Genomic DNA, 16,637 nt, shown 5'->3' with positions numbered 1-16,637 from the left:
ATGCTCTTACTCAAGAGAATAACGATAATGTCTATGCCACTTCCAAAAATCGCAAGAGGGCCTTTGAGGCAGGTGTCTCTCAGGCTAAAGCTCCAGTAGCGAGGACTCAGTTTCGCCCACCGACTACAGCCGTTAGGTACCGACCGCCACAAAAGAAGAATCAGGCAAAGACTGGTTTCAAGAAGGCATTTACTGTACCTCTTCCAAAGGGTACCACGGGACCAGGAAATTCTTTTGTTCTGCCAGCTAATAGGCCCTGCTGGAATTGTGGCAGGACAGGTCATTGGTCCAAGAATTGTCCGTATCCTCAGAAGAACAATCAGAAGCAAGGGAATTCTGGTGCTCGTCAAGGACATGTTAACTACACCAACATGATTGAGATACCCTCAGGAGAGGTGGTCACCGCGGGTAAGTTTCTTGTGAATCACCATCCGGCAGTGGTACTATTTGATTCTGGTGCTTCGCATTCATTTATGAGTCCAGCTTTTGCATCAAAATACAATCAGAAGGTAATTACAGTATACACGGGTAGTTATTGCATTAGTGCAGCTAGAAGTAATATTTCGACCAATCAAATAGTGCTGGGGGTATGTATTGAAATAGAGGGATGAGTGTTTATGGCCGATGTGGTAGTTCTACCGGGATTAGGGATAGATGTAATCTTGGGAATGAAGTGGATGAGCGGTCATGGAGTGCTCATTGACACTTCTACTAGGGTCGTTATGTTGAGGGATCCTATCAGCAAGGAAGCCTTCCTTGTGCCACTTCCCAGAGAGCTAGAACTCCACAACACTGCTAATGCTATCCAGACCCCGAGAATTGAGGACGTCCTAGTAGTGTGTGAATTTCCAGATGTATTTCCTGATGATCTACCTATTTTACCGCCAGATCGAGATATGGAATTCAAGATCGAGTTAGTGTCGGGCACTGCACCTATTTCTAGAAGGCCTTATAGGATGCCGCCCAATGAGTTAGCAGAGCTTAAAGTTCAGTTACAAGATCTGTTAGAGAAAGGCCTTATCCGACCTAGTGCCTCTCCCTGGAGTTATCCTGCTATATTTGTGAAGAAGAAGGACAAGTCATTGCGCATGTGTGTGGATTATCGTCCACTCAATGCGGTGACAATCAAGAACAAGTACCCATTGCCCCGCATTGATATTTTGTTTGATCAGTTGTCTAAGGCAAAGGTATTCTCTAAAATTGATTTGAGATCTGGTTATCATCAGATAAAGATTAGACTGGAGGATGTGCCTAAGACCGCTTTCTCCACTAGATACGGGTTGTATGAGTATCTGGTTATGTCTTTCGGCCTGACCAATGCTCCTGCATACTTTGTATATCTGATGAATTCTATGTTCATGGAAGAACTGGACGAATTTGTAGTTGTCTTCATTGATGACATCTTGATCTTTTCTGTAAATGCTGATGAACATGCCGAGCATCTGAGAGTTGTTTTATCCAGGCTACGAGAGCATAAGCTTTATGCCAAGTTCAGTAAATGTGAGTTTTGGCTTAAGAAAGTACCTTTCTTGGGTCATGTGTTGTCCGATGAAGGGATTTCGGTTGATCCATCTAAGGTACAAGAAGTTATGGATTGGAAGGCACCAACTTCAGTACATGAGATCAGAAGTTTCCTTGGTTTGGCTAGATATTATCATCGATTCATCCCAGATTTCTCTAAGGTAGCCAAGCCCATGACCAGGTTACTTCAAAAAGATGTAAAGTTTGTTTGGACTCTAGAGTGTGAGACTGCTTTTTGCACTTTGAGGACCTTGTTGACATCAGCTCCTGTGTTGGCACAACCTGACATCGAGAAACCTTTTGATGTGTTTTGTGAAGCATCAGGTACCGGTTTAGGATGTGTCCTTATGCAGGAAGGCCGAGTTATCGCCTATGCCTCACGTCAGCTAAGGAAGCATGAAGCTAATTATCCAACTCATGATCTTGAGTTAGCTGCGGTTGTGCATGCTTTGAAGATTTGGAGATATTACCTGCTCGGTAACGTGTGCCATATTTATACCGATCATAAAAGTCTCAAGTATATCTTCACTCAACTAGAATTGAACATGAGACAGAGAAGATGGCTAGAGTTGATTAAAGATTATAACTTAGAAGTTCATTATCATCCGGGTAAAGCAAATGTTGTTGCTGATGCCTTGAGTAGGAAATCTCACTGTAATTCTCTCTCAGAAGCAGATTATCATTTGGCGCATCTGTTACATCCTGCTGTGTTGCATAGTATTACCCTTAGTTGCTCTTTAGAAAGTAAAATCATCGAGCTTCAGAAAACCGATGTGGGTGTGTTCCACATCAAAAGAAAGATGAAGGAACAAGAGACAAAACATTTTCGTATTGATGAGAAGGGTGTTCTATGGTTTAAGGATAGACTGGTAGTACCGAAGGACAAAGAGCTTAGAAACCAAATCTTAGAAGAAGCTCACTCATCCAAGTTATCTATCCACTCGGGAAGTAGCAAAATGTATCAAGATTTGAAATCTCGCTTTTGGTGGACAAAGATGAAGAAAGAAATCACAGCTTATGTTGCAAGGTGCGAGAATTGTTGTAGAGTCAAAGCAATTCACATGAAGCCTGCTGGACTTCTCCAACCATTGTCTATACCAGGATGGAAGTGGGAAGAGATTAGTATGGATTTTATTGTTGGACTTCCCCCTACCCAAAAGAATTTTAATTCCATATGGGTAATAGTGGATCGTTTAACAAAGTCTGCTCATTTCATACCAGTTAGAGTTGACTATCGATCAAGTGACTATGCTGAGCTATATTTTAACCAGATAGTACGTCTCCATGGTGTTCCTAGAACCATTGTATCCGATAGAGGACCTCAGTTCACCGCTCATTTTTGGGAACAATTGCATAAGATGATAGGGACCAACTTAGTTAGAAGTTCTGCTTATCATCCGTAAACCTCCGGACAGACAGAGCGGGTGAATCAAATATTGGAAGACATGTTAAGAGCTTGCATCATATCATCCAAAGGTTCATGGGATAAGTGGTTACCCTTGGCTAAATTTTCCTATAATAATAGTTATCAAGAAAGTATCAAGATGGCCCCGTTCGAAGCGTTGTATGGTCACAAGTGTAGAACTCCTTTGAACTGGGTTGAATCTGGAGAAAGGAGATACTACAGCATTGATTTTGTAGAAGAGGCTGAACAACAAGTCCGTACTATCCAAAAACATATGAAAGCCACTCAAGCTTGGCAGAAAAGCTATGCGAATAAAAGAAGGAAGCCCATTGAGTTTGAAGTGGGTGATCACATTTATCTGAATGTATCACCGATGAAAGGTGTGCAGCGATTCGGAGTAAAGAGAAAGCTTGCACCTAGGTATGTAGGTCCATATCCGATCATAGAGAAGAGTGGGAATGTAGCTTACAAGATAGAGTTACCTTATGAGATGAGAGCTATCTTCAATGTTTTTCATGTATCTCAATTGAAGAAATGTCTCCGTGTTCCCGAAGAAAGAGTTTCACTTAGAGATGTCAAGTTGAAATCAGATCTATCCTATGAAGAAAGACCAGTGCGGGTTATCGACACGAGAGAAAGAGTAACCTAGAACCGTGTGGTTAAGTTCTACAAGGTTATGTGGAGTAACCAGGGTAGTGAGAGCGATGCAACGTGGGAGCAGGAAGATTATTTGAAGGATGTATACCCTACCTTTTATTCAAAATGGTACGCTTTTCAAATCTTGGGGCGAGATTTTTATAAGGGGGGAGGGCTGTAACACCCTAGGTGTTTGGCTTCCACATAATTGCATGTCATTTCATAAACATATGCATCATCTATGTCATCATGCCATTTTCACTGAAACATACATATGCAACGTTCACAAATTCTATTTGTTTCATACTTGATTGCTTATGAATGGTAGTAATGAAACATGTGAATGCAACATGAATTTCTCATACCTTGAAACATGGCAACATGGTAGGAATGTGGCAAGTTAAGCTTGCAACAAAAGTAATGAAATATGTGAAACATGGAATTGCAACAATTGAGTGAATTGATTGTTTTATGCTTCATCACATGTGATCATTAGAAATTGGTATAACAATTGTGTAAAGTGGTTGATCATGGTCTAATACACCTTAACTACACTTAGGGTAATTGTTTGGACATTGTTCATGTAGATCAAAATGACAAAAATGCCCTCAAGGGGAGATTTGACTTGAATTGACCCTTAGAGTGCCACTGTTTGACTAATCCAAAAAATTGCTAAGTCATAATCCATTTTCAGTTTGATTGAACCATCTTTGGCTTGATGTAACTTCTAATCCATGGCGATTTAGATGTTGGTCCTTGAAAAGAAGTTATAGATGGATGGTAGGCCTACATTTTTCATGTACACAGTTTTTGCATTGGACCAACGGTTTAGCCGTATTGAACCGATGAAGTCGCGCTGTCAGGCGGAGTCGTTGATCACTGAATCACCATTTTAGAAAATGGTCAGAGCTCACCGTGGCCGACCGGCGCAGGAGCTGCTCACCGCGTGGCGCGCATGCTTTGCCGACGCCACCATGTCGCGCGTCCGCGCTCCAGAAGAAGGCTAGCGCCTGCCCGACGCACTCGCCTGCTCCATTTGCTTCTCCTTCGCCTTCACCGCGCGCAGCGCCGAGCCGCAGCCGCCGCCATTGCTGGCCGAGCCTTCGCCCTCGCCTAGCTCACACGCCTTTGCAAAAACACGTTGCCTAGAGCCTCGCCGTGATCCCCTCTACCACCTCCACCATTCAATCAAGTCAATTGAGTCTTGGTAAGCGTGTATTCGTCGTTTCTTCCACCGCCGCCATGGCTGACCTCGCCGGAGTTGACACTCCACGTGGCCAACTGCCACCGCAGCCTTACCGTACCTTCTATCTCTTGCACTAGCTTCTGTGAACGCTACCGAAGCTCGTAGAGTCAACCGTTAGGGCAGTGACGTCGTAGCCTCGCCGGAGCCGGCCGAGCCGTGGCCGAGCACCGCCATGACCGTCACCACCCCCTCTTGCTACGATGATAGCCAAAATTGATGGCACCGCTTGATGCGCATTGATGAGGCGAGCACTGTAGTACCGTTGGACTCACCGGAGAGGCCACCGGCGACGAGTTGCGACGCCATCTCCTTCTCCTCCCCTGTCTGTCTCGCTGTCACGCGGGTCCCATTTGTCAGCCGCTGATGCCAAGGCGGGAGCCAGCCTGGGCTGCGCCGTGTCTGGGCCACGCCAGCGCGTGTGTTGTGGGCCGTCGGATCTGTTCGGGCCGGCCCAGCAGTAGAGTAGGATTCAAATTCATTTTTGGTTTTATTCTTTTCACAGATTTGTGTGTAGATTCAAAAATATGTATCTCCTAGTTGGTAGCTTCAAATGATGTGGTTCCAATTTTGTTGAGTTCATGATATTGTCTAGTTTATATTAAAAATATGATTTATACCATGTTCTGTTATGAAAAAGGAAGTTGCTAATTATTTCTTTTAATCATGAAGGAAATAGGGATAATTATATCTTTTTCTATGTAGCTCCAAATGGCATGAAATTTTTATGGTGTACTACTCATATCATGAATAGCTTGTAGTTAAATTTTCATATATTTTGGACACTATATGTAGGAGATAGAAAATTATCTTGTTTGCATGGATGGATCTTGTGTGAATTTTCATAATTTTTCTATAGATCTAGTAAAGGTAAAAATTGGTGAGTGATGTTCTTATGCTAGAATGATGCTAGGAAAAATGAGAAATCTGTTGCTTGACACTTTTCAATAGGGTTTCCTAATTATGCTCGAAATAGACATGCCATCTGTTATTTTGGATACAGCAAGTTATGCTTATCCAATGGCCTTGAAATTTTTATGGTTGTCTATGTGAAGCATGAGATAGCTACTGTAATTTTTATAGATTTTTTTGAATAGTTTTACTATATATTGCTTTAATCACCTAATTAACTAAATAAATTAGAAAAGGGCGTCAAATAATTTATTTAGAAGTTGGCACTATATTTTCTGATGTTACTCTAGTATGTGCAACAAGTTGGTAAACTTGGTTTGGTCCAATTATGCTTTTGCATCATCATTAAATAATTAAGTTAGTAACCCTGTCATTTCTGGACAGATTCTAGGTTTACTTGAATTCGATTTGGTTAACGTAAGAATCATGCTTTGATGTTTACAAATGATTTGTAGAGAATTTCATAAGCTTTCTAGAATGTCCTCATGTAAGTCATTTGGATTTATAGAACTCTGGCTATGATTGAATTAAGGAACCACTCATTGCATGTAAAACCTTAACTTTGATTTAAGTATGCCTTTAATATTTCCTAAACTTGTGGTAATGTTCTTAGGTGTTAGGCCTTTAACTGAAGATGAGCATCTTTATCTTAGGTTATGCAAGTTAGGTAAGTTGATCTTGTTCTTCAAGTTAAGATTAGATATATGTTTTAAAGTGATTTGAATAGAGCTATTCTTAATCGGTAAACGAGTGTCCAGTGATGTTTTGTTAAACACTTACTGTGATTCATTCATCATGAGCATCATGTCATTCCTTATGCATCCATGATATTTATCTTGTGCATCGGCATGCAATAGGTGTTCTGGAGGGAGTTACGCTTCTAGAATTCGAGCCAGTACTTCCGGAGGAGCCGCAGCAAGCTCTGGAGCAGGAGGTGCAGGCCCCCGAAGAAGGAGTCAACGAAGAAGTTCTTAAGTGCCTCGATCACCAGCCTTCATCCTTTCTGAAAGGCAAGTCCCGGAGCATTCTAAGTCTCCTATGTTTTAAAAATGGTTACTTTGAGTATCTTTATTTATTGATGCATTAAGTGATAGGAATTGGATGCGAACACTTGTTGCATATATATCTATTCCTTGGCCAATATACGTACCCTAAATCCTAATTAGGTCCAGGAGTGAATCAAAGCTTAGCCATGCTTAGACCGGTAAGAGTCAGGTGATTTCCTATCACCTGCAAGTTAGGAGAATGTCTGGTCACGGTTGGCTATATTTGCTATCGTGGAGAATAACCATGTGTTAATAATGAATTATGACCGGGCGGGATATCGATAGAGAAGCAACAAGGCAAGGAGGTCTTGGGTGTGGATCTATCCCCATCTGTGTCGGTTAAGGACCGATTCGTTGTACGTCCTCATGTCATGTTAAACGCATGCCTATCACTTAGTTGGCTGGATAACTCGTTCCGACCGCAAAGCCGAGTAGCTCAGCTCAGGCCGGAAGACCGAGAAGTGAAAGTACGTACCATGGTGGTAGTAAGGATGTGCGGGGAGCTATTGGCTTAAGTCCGAGGTGAGATTGACCACCTGGCAGAGTGGACTCCCTAAGGGTGCGGCGCTGCTTGAAGCCACGATTCCGGAGATGTACCAAAGGTGACCTAAGGCTGCCTTCGCAAGGTATGCCTGGGTTTGTGTTAGGAATACCCCTTCAACTGGATAGGAATCGATTCGAATCGCCGTCTTTCCCGGGTAGTGAGAACTTGACTGAGCAACGGCAACGTAGATGCACTTAATTGAACTTGGTGGTTAAATCGATGATGATGATGATACAACATTATACCGGATATGGTTACTAATGTTTGGAGTTAATCAATTGCTTGCTCTAGTACAGGTACTAATCTAGTTGATAGGTTAATCTTGTTAACTTGCTGCTTACTCATCAATCAAACTATGCTCTCTTATCACTAAAGCTTTTATGCAAAATGGTTGTCAAGCAAGATCCACCGATAAAGCCTTGCATACTCCTTGGTGTCATTTATTTCTGGTTTACGACGGGTAAGTCTAGCTGAGTACCTTCTCGTACTCAGGGTTTATTCCCCCTTATTGCAGATGACGTGCTCTATAACGGCTACTGTAAGTATTGTCTCCACCCTGCGGGGGATGAAGACTAGATCATGGGCATGATCATCTATATTATCTTATCTTACTGCTTTTGCTGGATATGACTATGGTACTGGCTTGTATTTGAACTAAGTGTGTGTGATGGTGTTAAACTACTTTGCTTCCGCTATTTGTGAACTCGTTTTGTAATAACTATGTGTACTCTGCTGTATGTGGTACTTATGAACTACTTGTGAAATGGATGTAACATGTGGCTTGTTATGTTGAATTACTGTGATCTTGGTTGTATGCAAGTTGGTTTGAAATCCTTCGTGGTTTTAGTTGACTACCGGGTTTATATGGGTTCAAGTATGACGGTTTGATCACTCCGGTGATTGCTTTCGTACTTGTGCTCTTATAAATTGGTCGGTTCTGTTACAACCATCATCATGTCATGATCTTCATTTGCTTCACCACTTAGAATGTGCTACCTATCTCATAATCACTTTGATAAACTAGGTTAGCACTTAGGGTTTCATCAATTCACCAAAACCAAACTAGAGCTTTCAGGAATGGGGCGCCATGACCGGCAAATGATGCATGCACATGGCGCCAATGACAAACAGTGCCATGACGTGGAGCCATCCCTGTTGACATCTACAGGATTGGTGGGACCCGTATTAAGGAGAAGAAGGACCCAACGATCCTAGAAGCCTTCTTCTCTCTCGTTCTTCTCCTTTTCCTCCATTATAACCTGCGCTTTCCCTTCGCTTATAAAAGGGGAAGCATGGCGCCCCATGAAGGGGATCCCGATCCACACAAGACCGAACCACGAGATAGAAACACAAGAGCACGACACAAGCACATGGCTGAGCAGCGATTGAGCTCTCAGCACCCGTTCACTCCTTTCACTAGAGACTTGGGATCCTTTCCCTCTCTCGTCTGTTTGTGACCCTTACTGTAAACCAAGTGCCGGTAACATGAGTAGCAGTAAACTGGACGTAGGGATGTTCCGCCCAAACCAATATAAACCCTTGTGTCATCCGAGCACACCATCCGAGCCAGACCCGCAAATACAAATTTACTCGTCGGTGGTCCAAAAACACCGATAGTCCAGGACCTGCATATGTCATGTGGTAAGGAAACCCCAGCTGGGCCTAATCGATTTGAATTGTCATGCTCCTCGGTTATGGAGACTCGATCCTCTGACCATACATCGTAGTTAATCAATGAAATATGGTTACTTATGGAAATGGTATGTGAAGAGATGAGATGCTTAAAAAGTGATTGATTTAGACCAGGTGCAAATTGGATACTGATAATGACTCAATACACAGCTAAAATATTGAAAGTAAGGATACACTCGTAGTAAGCTTTTCTGCAAAAGTTATTCTTGCTTCTACCTTACCTTTAAGCTTGCATACCCTTGGAGTCTTTTCTTTAGTCGGTTAAGACATGTTGAGTACCCTCATGTACTCAAGGTTTGTTAACCCCTGTTGCGGGATCTGACTCGTGTTGATAATCGAGGTCATGTCAGTGGGCTCGACATGATCTGGCTATCTCTTCTACTTTAGATGCTTCATCTAAGTTGCTTCTGTAGATCTACTCACCTTTTGGAACTTAAGTTGAGTTTTTACCGAACATGTTTTGTAAACTAATATTATAAGTCTTTTTGCACTCCGATGTAAGTTATTTTATAACAAGTGTTGTAATATTGTGGTAACTCCATGTTGATCATGTATGAGATGTAAAATGTGGATGATTCGGGGTTCCCCGATGACACCCGACAGACTACCGGAGTTATCTGGTTCTCGTGTGCAGCAGTCAGAGGTCTTTAGGATGATGACAGGTGCATGTGGACCATATAATTTGGGTGGTTTCTACCACAATGTACATAGCCATGGATTAGTATTAGTGGGGCTATTATTGCCTGAGTGTTTTTTTCTTATATTTTTTTGGGCTAAGTGTGAGTATCTTCTACGATTTGAATCTTTAAAGTGTATTAATATGAACATGTCTATTCCGTATCATTATGGGACGTAAGTCGTTCTAACTCATGAGCACATATCGTAAGTTAAGATCACATATAGAATATAGAGGGCGCGGTGATATTTAGAACTAAAAGAAGTGGATTAGAAGAATCGCTTCGTGCTTTAATATTAAAAAACCAGCAAACGTGCCTGTACGCTGCAACGAATCCAATACATCTTGAAGTCAAATTCCATAATATCATTGAAAGTGAGTTGTTCTAACTTATGAGCACGGGTTGTAAATCTAGATCACATACAATAATAGAGGGCATATTGGGAAGTAAATAAGTGGCATGAAAGAAACGTTGTACTCTTGAATATTATATATAATATAGGTATGTTGCTGGAAAAAGAAAGTATAATAGATATGTATCTAGATAGATAGATATAAGTTGTGCATGCTCTGACCGCAAATCATATATGTCAGTTACTTTCCTCTAATACTTACTCCCTCTACTAAAAAGATGTAATTATTATTTTTTGATAAGTCAAATAATTTCAAGTTTAACCAATTTTATATGAAAAATTATTAACATTTATGATACCAAATAAGTATTGTTTGTTAGATTAATTATGAGATATATGTTTATAATATAAATTTATTTATGGATATAAATGTTAATATTTTTTATAAAATCAGTTAATAAACTTTTAAAAAATTAACTGATCTCAAACCTAACGGCGAGAACCGAGAAGCAGCTCCCGGAGCCCTGGAAAGGTTGGAAGCATCCATCAGCCCGTTGCCTCCGTATCGCATTCGCACCACCTCCGTACACACCCAACACCCTCAGATCCCCTCCGCTCCAAACAAGTCTCGTCACGAGAAGAACCGGGCGACGCCTGCAACGGCCCCAAGGCCCAAACCACGAAAGCCAGGAGTCGGCACTCGGCAGTCGAGTCGAGTGGCGGCCTTCGAGATTCGTCGTTGTTCGTCGCAGCCCAGAAGAGAAGGGGCTACGGCGCGGAGTCGGCGAGTTCCGGGTGGAGCCTGGGTTCGATTCGGTGATCGGCGGCGGAATGGGGGTGCCAGAGGCGGTGGCGCTGGAGATACCGGCAGTGGAGGAGGGGTCGCCGACGCCGCTGGCCAGGGTGCCACCCAGGATCAGGCGGAGGCTCCTCCGGGCGGGGGGGCAGCGGAGAAAACGGCGGCAAGGCGCCGACGGCCGAGGAGATCGAGGCTAAGCTACGCCAGGCGCATCTCCGGAGGCAGGTGTGTTTGTGTTCTCCCTTCTCCCTCACGTGACGTAGAAATTACTTCTTCATTTTGTCCCTGTTGGTTTTGTCGGTGGATTGATTGGTCGAGATGTTAATGTGCTTTGTTTATTTATTTAACCGAACTCGGGTTAGAATTTCGTGTTTGTTGGTGTAGTTGCGAGCGGGGATTTTTTTTACATGTTTCAGTAATAATATGTAGATCAAAATGTGTCGGTGGATGCTGAACTCTGCGTTAGCTTAGGAGCAATTAGCAGTCTACCATGCCACACGTATTAGTTGATCAAATCCGGTGTAGCATCATCCTTGGAGTAATGGAGTGTTATGTTTACTTGCCATTGCCAATTCTATGGACTCTGGAAGCTCACGCTTGGTTAATTCACTACTGCAAGCCCATTTCTGTATTTTCCTAGTTTATAGGTAAAACTTGATTGGGTGGATTGGTGAACTCTTCATTAGCTTAGGAGCAACTAGTCTTCTAGGACACTGTACCTGACCACATTCAGGAGCAGCATGACAATTGACATGAGAATTGAGATGTATCTGGAAGCAACTCTGTGGACAAAGGAAGCTCATGCTTGGCTAGTTAGCTTTCTCAGAATTTGAGTTATGCTGGTAAAATGAGTTTTCGCTATGTCCTGTATCTTATATGACTTGCTATTCTCCAGCAATTCCATGAAGCATTGTCCTCCAAAGCAAGGCGCTAAATTAAGTGTCCTTCAGGGTCATCACAGGAGAAGGGCCGAGGGCAGCTTCTTGAGGCAAAGCTTGTGGCTGCCAAGCAGAAGAGGTATCCAAAAGAGGAACCCAGTAGAGTACATTACTCTGTTGTATTTGGGAAAAAGGACTGAAAGAACTCGTACCCTTTGTAGGTTGAGCCTCTTGGAAAAGGAACAGAGCCGGTTGGCTAAGCTGGACAAACAGCGACATGCTGTTAAGAGTGATGCAGAGATGAGGTTCGAGGGGGAAAGGGAAGAACTCGGAATGAAAGTTGAATCACGGGTTCAGAAGGCCGAGAACAATCGTATGCACGCATCCAACTATTGGAACCAATGATTAAGGGACCAGGTGGAGTGGAGTACCTGCAGAAGTCTTTTGCTGATCGCTATGGTTCCCCTTCTGATGCATTAGCTTCTCTCCCTTCAACTGCCTGGTGGATTTCCTCCTTGAAAGATGTTGTGGAAGAACAATGGAATGAACATGTCAGCTCGTTATCAATTCTGCCAGAAGCAGACCATGTTAGTGCTTCATTTGGCCTTGTTTTTTTCTTTTCTTTTCTCGAAGGAGAGCTGTGCATGATTGCATTAAGAAACAAATGCACATAGACAGAGACATGGACACATATATCATACCTAGTTTCATACACGCCACACCCTAATTCAGAACAACCAATGAGAGCACTTAAAATCAATCAATCCTCAGCAATGGTCAGAAATGGCAAGCCTTTGGCCCCAATCAATCCTCATCTTTGAACTTGACCTGCGGGCTGGGTGACAATGCCATGTTTATCTATGTTTTTTTAGCAACAGCTTATTTACTTTGTAGTTTGTGCCTATCATTTTTTTCTGTAGTTCTGATTACACATAGAACTTCTGAGAGTTCCCAACTGTATAACAGGTTCAGCCACTTGTTGCCACCCTCCGAACTGGCCATTCAGTTCCAGGTCAGCTACAATCTGTGATACCTGCAGCAGGTATTTTCTTTGTTTCCCTCCTTTCACCACAGGTTGCTATTTACCCGTATTCATGGCTGATGTTGCATATTGTGAAGCAGACAATGCAGGACTACCAGAATGTAGGGGAGAAATACTTGGCAAGCTAATAAGGATTGGGTTATTACAGCTCATCAGCAGCATGGAGGGTGTACAAAGGGAATCAGTTCCTGAGACCTTTATGATCAATTGGTTGAGGCTGCGGTCTGTTCAGAGTAGATTTCAACAAGTGATTGTGGTAGCGACAAGGTGAACCATTATCTGATTGTTCCATGTTTCTTTATCATGTTGTAGTGTTTGTAATCTGATAGAATGGAATGACTGAACCCAATTGCCTTATTTTTCTCTTGTTCGCAGCATGCTTGTCTTGCATCAGGTGTTAGTGAGTGAGAACCCAAAGATCACTCCTCATAAGCTGGAGAATGTGAGTTTGGAGCTGTTCAACGTCCTCACAAGGCTACTAGACAACTTTCCAGATGTTGGCACTGAGAAAATCATTGAGGCCATGATGTATTCATCAACCTCAAGGAGCTCGTCGTCAGATCATGAAATGATGGATAGTTGGAATAGGAAGGAGATATTGACTAGGGTCTTCCTTAAAAGCATCCAGACCGATGACACCATCTTCAAGAAGGTCTCTCAGTCTGTGTACTGTGCATTCCGTGCAATCACTCTGCGCGGCAATGGGGAGAAGGGCTGGAAGCTCGCAGATGCATCCGTGAGGCGGCGCATCGGGGCAACAAAACTCACTGCACGGCTAGTGAAGGCAGCTGAAGTGCTTATCAAAGCAGCAATGGTGTCAGAGCAGGTCAATGGCCCATGGTACACGCAGTTGCTGTGAATGGTTCTGCTACCTCGGATATATATATAGTGTTGCCCATGCCCCGTCAAGGTTCTGGACAGCGTGTTACAGGGATGTGTCTATGTGTGGAAATGGTATGTTCACCGTGTTACAACTGAATGGTTTGTGGGAGTTCCGTGATGTTTGAATTCAAATAAGCATACAGCACAGGCGAGCTGAATGCATGTATGTATATGCACGAAACTTAATACAATTCCGAAATGCTCTCATGTGTATCATGTATACATATCTTCCATCATCATGCACTACAGGCTCATCTGTAAGCTTCCACAAAACCGAATCAGCTCACGACGACAGCTGCTGCGCCTCCAGAGCCGCAGAGGCCTCGACGGTGGACGTCGCCTCTGGTGCTGCTGCCTCTACCGCCTCGGCGGGGGCGGGGGCGGGGGCGGGGGCCTCGAGGGTCTGCGCCACCGCCGGCTGGAACTTGGCGACGTAGTAGCTGAGCGGCGGGCCGTTGTAGGCGGCTTTCAGCGGCACCGGAGGCTGGCTCTTGTTCACCTGGATGAGGATGGACGAGGCCGCGGCGACGGTGATGAGGACGAGCCCCGCGGCGATGGCGGCCGTGTTCTCGGCGCCCTCCGCCGACGTGCCCGCCGTGCCGGAGCTGATGGCGCTCTCGGCCACGTACACCATCGGCTGTTGCAGAAACAGAAAGATTTGAGGTTTCTAGAGGTCGGATACCAGTGGTCGCAAAATTTGTACGGAAGGTACCCAAGGCTAGATAGAGCGTTTGAATGAATGTAAGAAGAGCGGGAATTAATTACCTCGACGGAGTAGATGTTGGTCTGGCCGGCGGTGTCCTTCTCGATGTAGCCCCACTTTCTCTTCTTGGGAGGGAAAGTGCCGACGACCTGGGTCCTCTCCTCGGCCAGCCACTCGGCGCTCAGGCTCCCGACCTGCATGCATGCGCACCCACCCACCACAGAAATGGCATTGGCATCTCATCATTCTCGTTGCTGCTTTCGTCAATCCCAGGCTTTGCTGTGCTTGCGTAAGCATCATCTACAGTACTATCTAGATCTACTGCTGCGCAACGAGGCAGGCACGCAAAGTTGAAGGAAAGAGCAGTACTGTACCTCCTTCTCCGGGGCGCACTCCTCCTCGTTGCAGTCGGGGTCCTCCTGCGTCGGCGCCGGCGGCGAGGAAGCATTGCAGGTGAGCAGGAACGGCCTGCTGCTGCTGCTGCCACCACCGCCGATGATGATGCCCCCACGCACATGGGAGGCCGCCGCCGCCTGAGGCTTGCTCCTCAGGAAGATGCAGCCGCTGGCGGAGAGCATGGACTGCGCAGGGCACGCCATCTCTACTTGCTCCTCCTTTCCTCCTCTTGGTCTTGGGTCTTGGCAGACGCGCACACAGACGGGAAACGAAGAACACAAGAGAATTGATGAGTCATCCAGAGTTCCAGACCACCAGACGCTCTCTTTTGTGTGTAAGCCGTTAAGCGTCGTGGGCAAATATCCTTCCGGTGATAGCAGTCTATTGTCTGTGGTCGCCAGTCCGTCCACGTTGCCGCGCTGCCTGCTGCCTGCTGCCTGCTGCCTGCTGCAGAGATCGTTGGACGACGCAGGGCCTTGGGCGTGGCCCGTCCAGCGAACCAGGCGCCGGCGTCCCTTGGGCCTTGGCCTTCCTGAACCGCACAGCCACCGTATAAACGCATACCTTTTTTTTTTCCTTGAAAATCGCAGAAAACTGGAACTCAGACAGTGACGGCTGGGAGCTGCTACAGGACCGCAGCCACAGAAAGCTCCGAGCAGTCAGCCAGTCATCGTGGGCAGCTGCTTTACTGTCTCTTTTGTTTGAGGGAAAGCAGCTGCTTTACTCAACGAACGAACACGGTAACAGCAACATTGGACGGCGGCCCACCCTTGCAAATCGAAGCATCTCCACGCCGGCCTCATCACGTTTACACCATTCATGCAAAAGATTGGTAACTGTTCTAAAAAGGGTAAAGCCTGGCTTAAGGAGCGAAGGGTTTTCATTTGTGAACCAGTGTTCGACACATGAAAAGCAAAAGGGGGAAAAGAAAAAGAAGAAAACTAGGTTCTGATACAGGTTTCACTAGCTACTGAGGTGTCAATAAACCAGCCATGAGTATGGCGAGCCACTCCGACGACCTAAGTCCCTAACCAAGCAAAAGCCTACATAACTTACTACTGCAAACCCAGTCACCCAGTGGCTCAGTTATCCTCCCACCGCTGGCAGACTGGCCGCCATCTCAGAGTACATCAGTTATCCTTCCACTTGTTGACATACTTGAGGAATGCCATGGACGGGTTGTCCTTTGGGTTAGCCCGGACACGTGTGGAACGGCGCAGCACACCCTCTTCAAGCAACATCTTGTTTGCAATATCTTTTGATCGTTTCTCTAGGGCATTACTGTAACATGGAACATGAGAAGAATTAGTCAGCGGTTGGCACTTAATGAAACTTTTTGAAATACTAACGCTGTGATATTGGGCATGTCAAGAATGAATATTGCAGTTGTGAAATGAGTGTAGAAGGTTAGCATCAAGTCATGTATGGAAGACAGTACAGACTGCAGGATCAGCAGCAGTGAGAATTATGACCAGAAAATAAAACTGACTAAATAAGAGTACAAGGGTGAGTTCTTCAGGTATCAAGAGAAAACTAAGTGCTTTCAGAGCTGAAGAACTAATAGGGTGTTTGGTTTGAGGAATGAGTTAGCCCATCGTCTACACATTCCTCACTTTTTTTTTTGTTTGGTTTGTGGAATAGAATAGGTTGATGCAATGATGCATCATCACCTCATTCCTCACGCTAATAATTAGTACTAGTACGAGGAATGGAGTCATTCCATCAAAATTTGAGGAAAGGACTCATGATGCACCACCTCATAGGATGGAGTGATTCCTCAAACCAAACACCCTATAAGCCTCCAAGTACAAGTGCCCTGATTACCAAAACATCACAGGTCACAAAAGCCTTCTCTAATGAACCACAATATGGGGTTATAAAGGCAAAAATAATGATATTCATATCAACA

The 16,637-nt window shown here is 44.5% G+C and overlaps 2 protein-coding genes across 3 annotated transcripts; one reads left to right on the top strand and one right to left on the bottom strand.

The window, feature by feature from the left end:
• The first annotated feature begins 10,644 nt into the window (after positions 1–10,644).
• LOC136534143 (uncharacterized) lies at positions 10,645–13,611 on the top strand. 2 transcript variants are annotated; one of them, XM_066526610.1, is made up of 6 exons: positions 10,645–11,052; positions 11,778–11,844; positions 11,927–12,292; positions 12,672–12,747; positions 12,828–13,014; positions 13,123–13,611. In XM_066526610.1, the coding sequence occupies exons 3-6, from the start codon at positions 12,107–12,109 to the stop codon at positions 13,604–13,606; spliced, it is 933 nt and encodes a 310-aa protein (XP_066382707.1). In that variant the 5' UTR covers positions 10,645–11,052; positions 11,778–11,844; positions 11,927–12,106; the 3' UTR covers positions 13,607–13,611. The 2 variants fall into 2 exon arrangements, with proteins under 2 accessions (XP_066382707.1, XP_066382706.1); XM_066526609.1 differs by having other exon boundaries at positions 11,723–11,844.
• A 188-nt stretch (positions 13,612–13,799) lies between these two features.
• On the bottom strand, positions 13,800–15,121 carry LOC136534144 (protein MAINTENANCE OF PSII UNDER HIGH LIGHT 1-like). The gene is made up of 3 exons (XM_066526611.1): positions 14,707–15,121; positions 14,395–14,526; positions 13,800–14,266 (listed from the first exon to the last, which is right to left on the bottom strand). The coding sequence occupies exons 1-3, from the start codon at positions 14,929–14,931 to the stop codon at positions 13,913–13,915; spliced, it is 711 nt and encodes a 236-aa protein (XP_066382708.1). The 5' UTR covers positions 14,932–15,121; the 3' UTR covers positions 13,800–13,912.
• Positions 15,122–16,637: the final 1,516 nt, after the last annotated feature.

This window comes from Miscanthus floridulus, unplaced genomic scaffold, assembly GCF_019320115.1.
Source record: "Miscanthus floridulus cultivar M001 unplaced genomic scaffold, ASM1932011v1 os_1572_1, whole genome shotgun sequence".
NCBI lineage: Eukaryota > Viridiplantae > Streptophyta > Magnoliopsida > Poales > Poaceae > Miscanthus > Miscanthus floridulus.
Note: the sequence above shows the minus strand (reverse complement) of the source record. Positions and strands in the feature narration are given on the sequence as shown.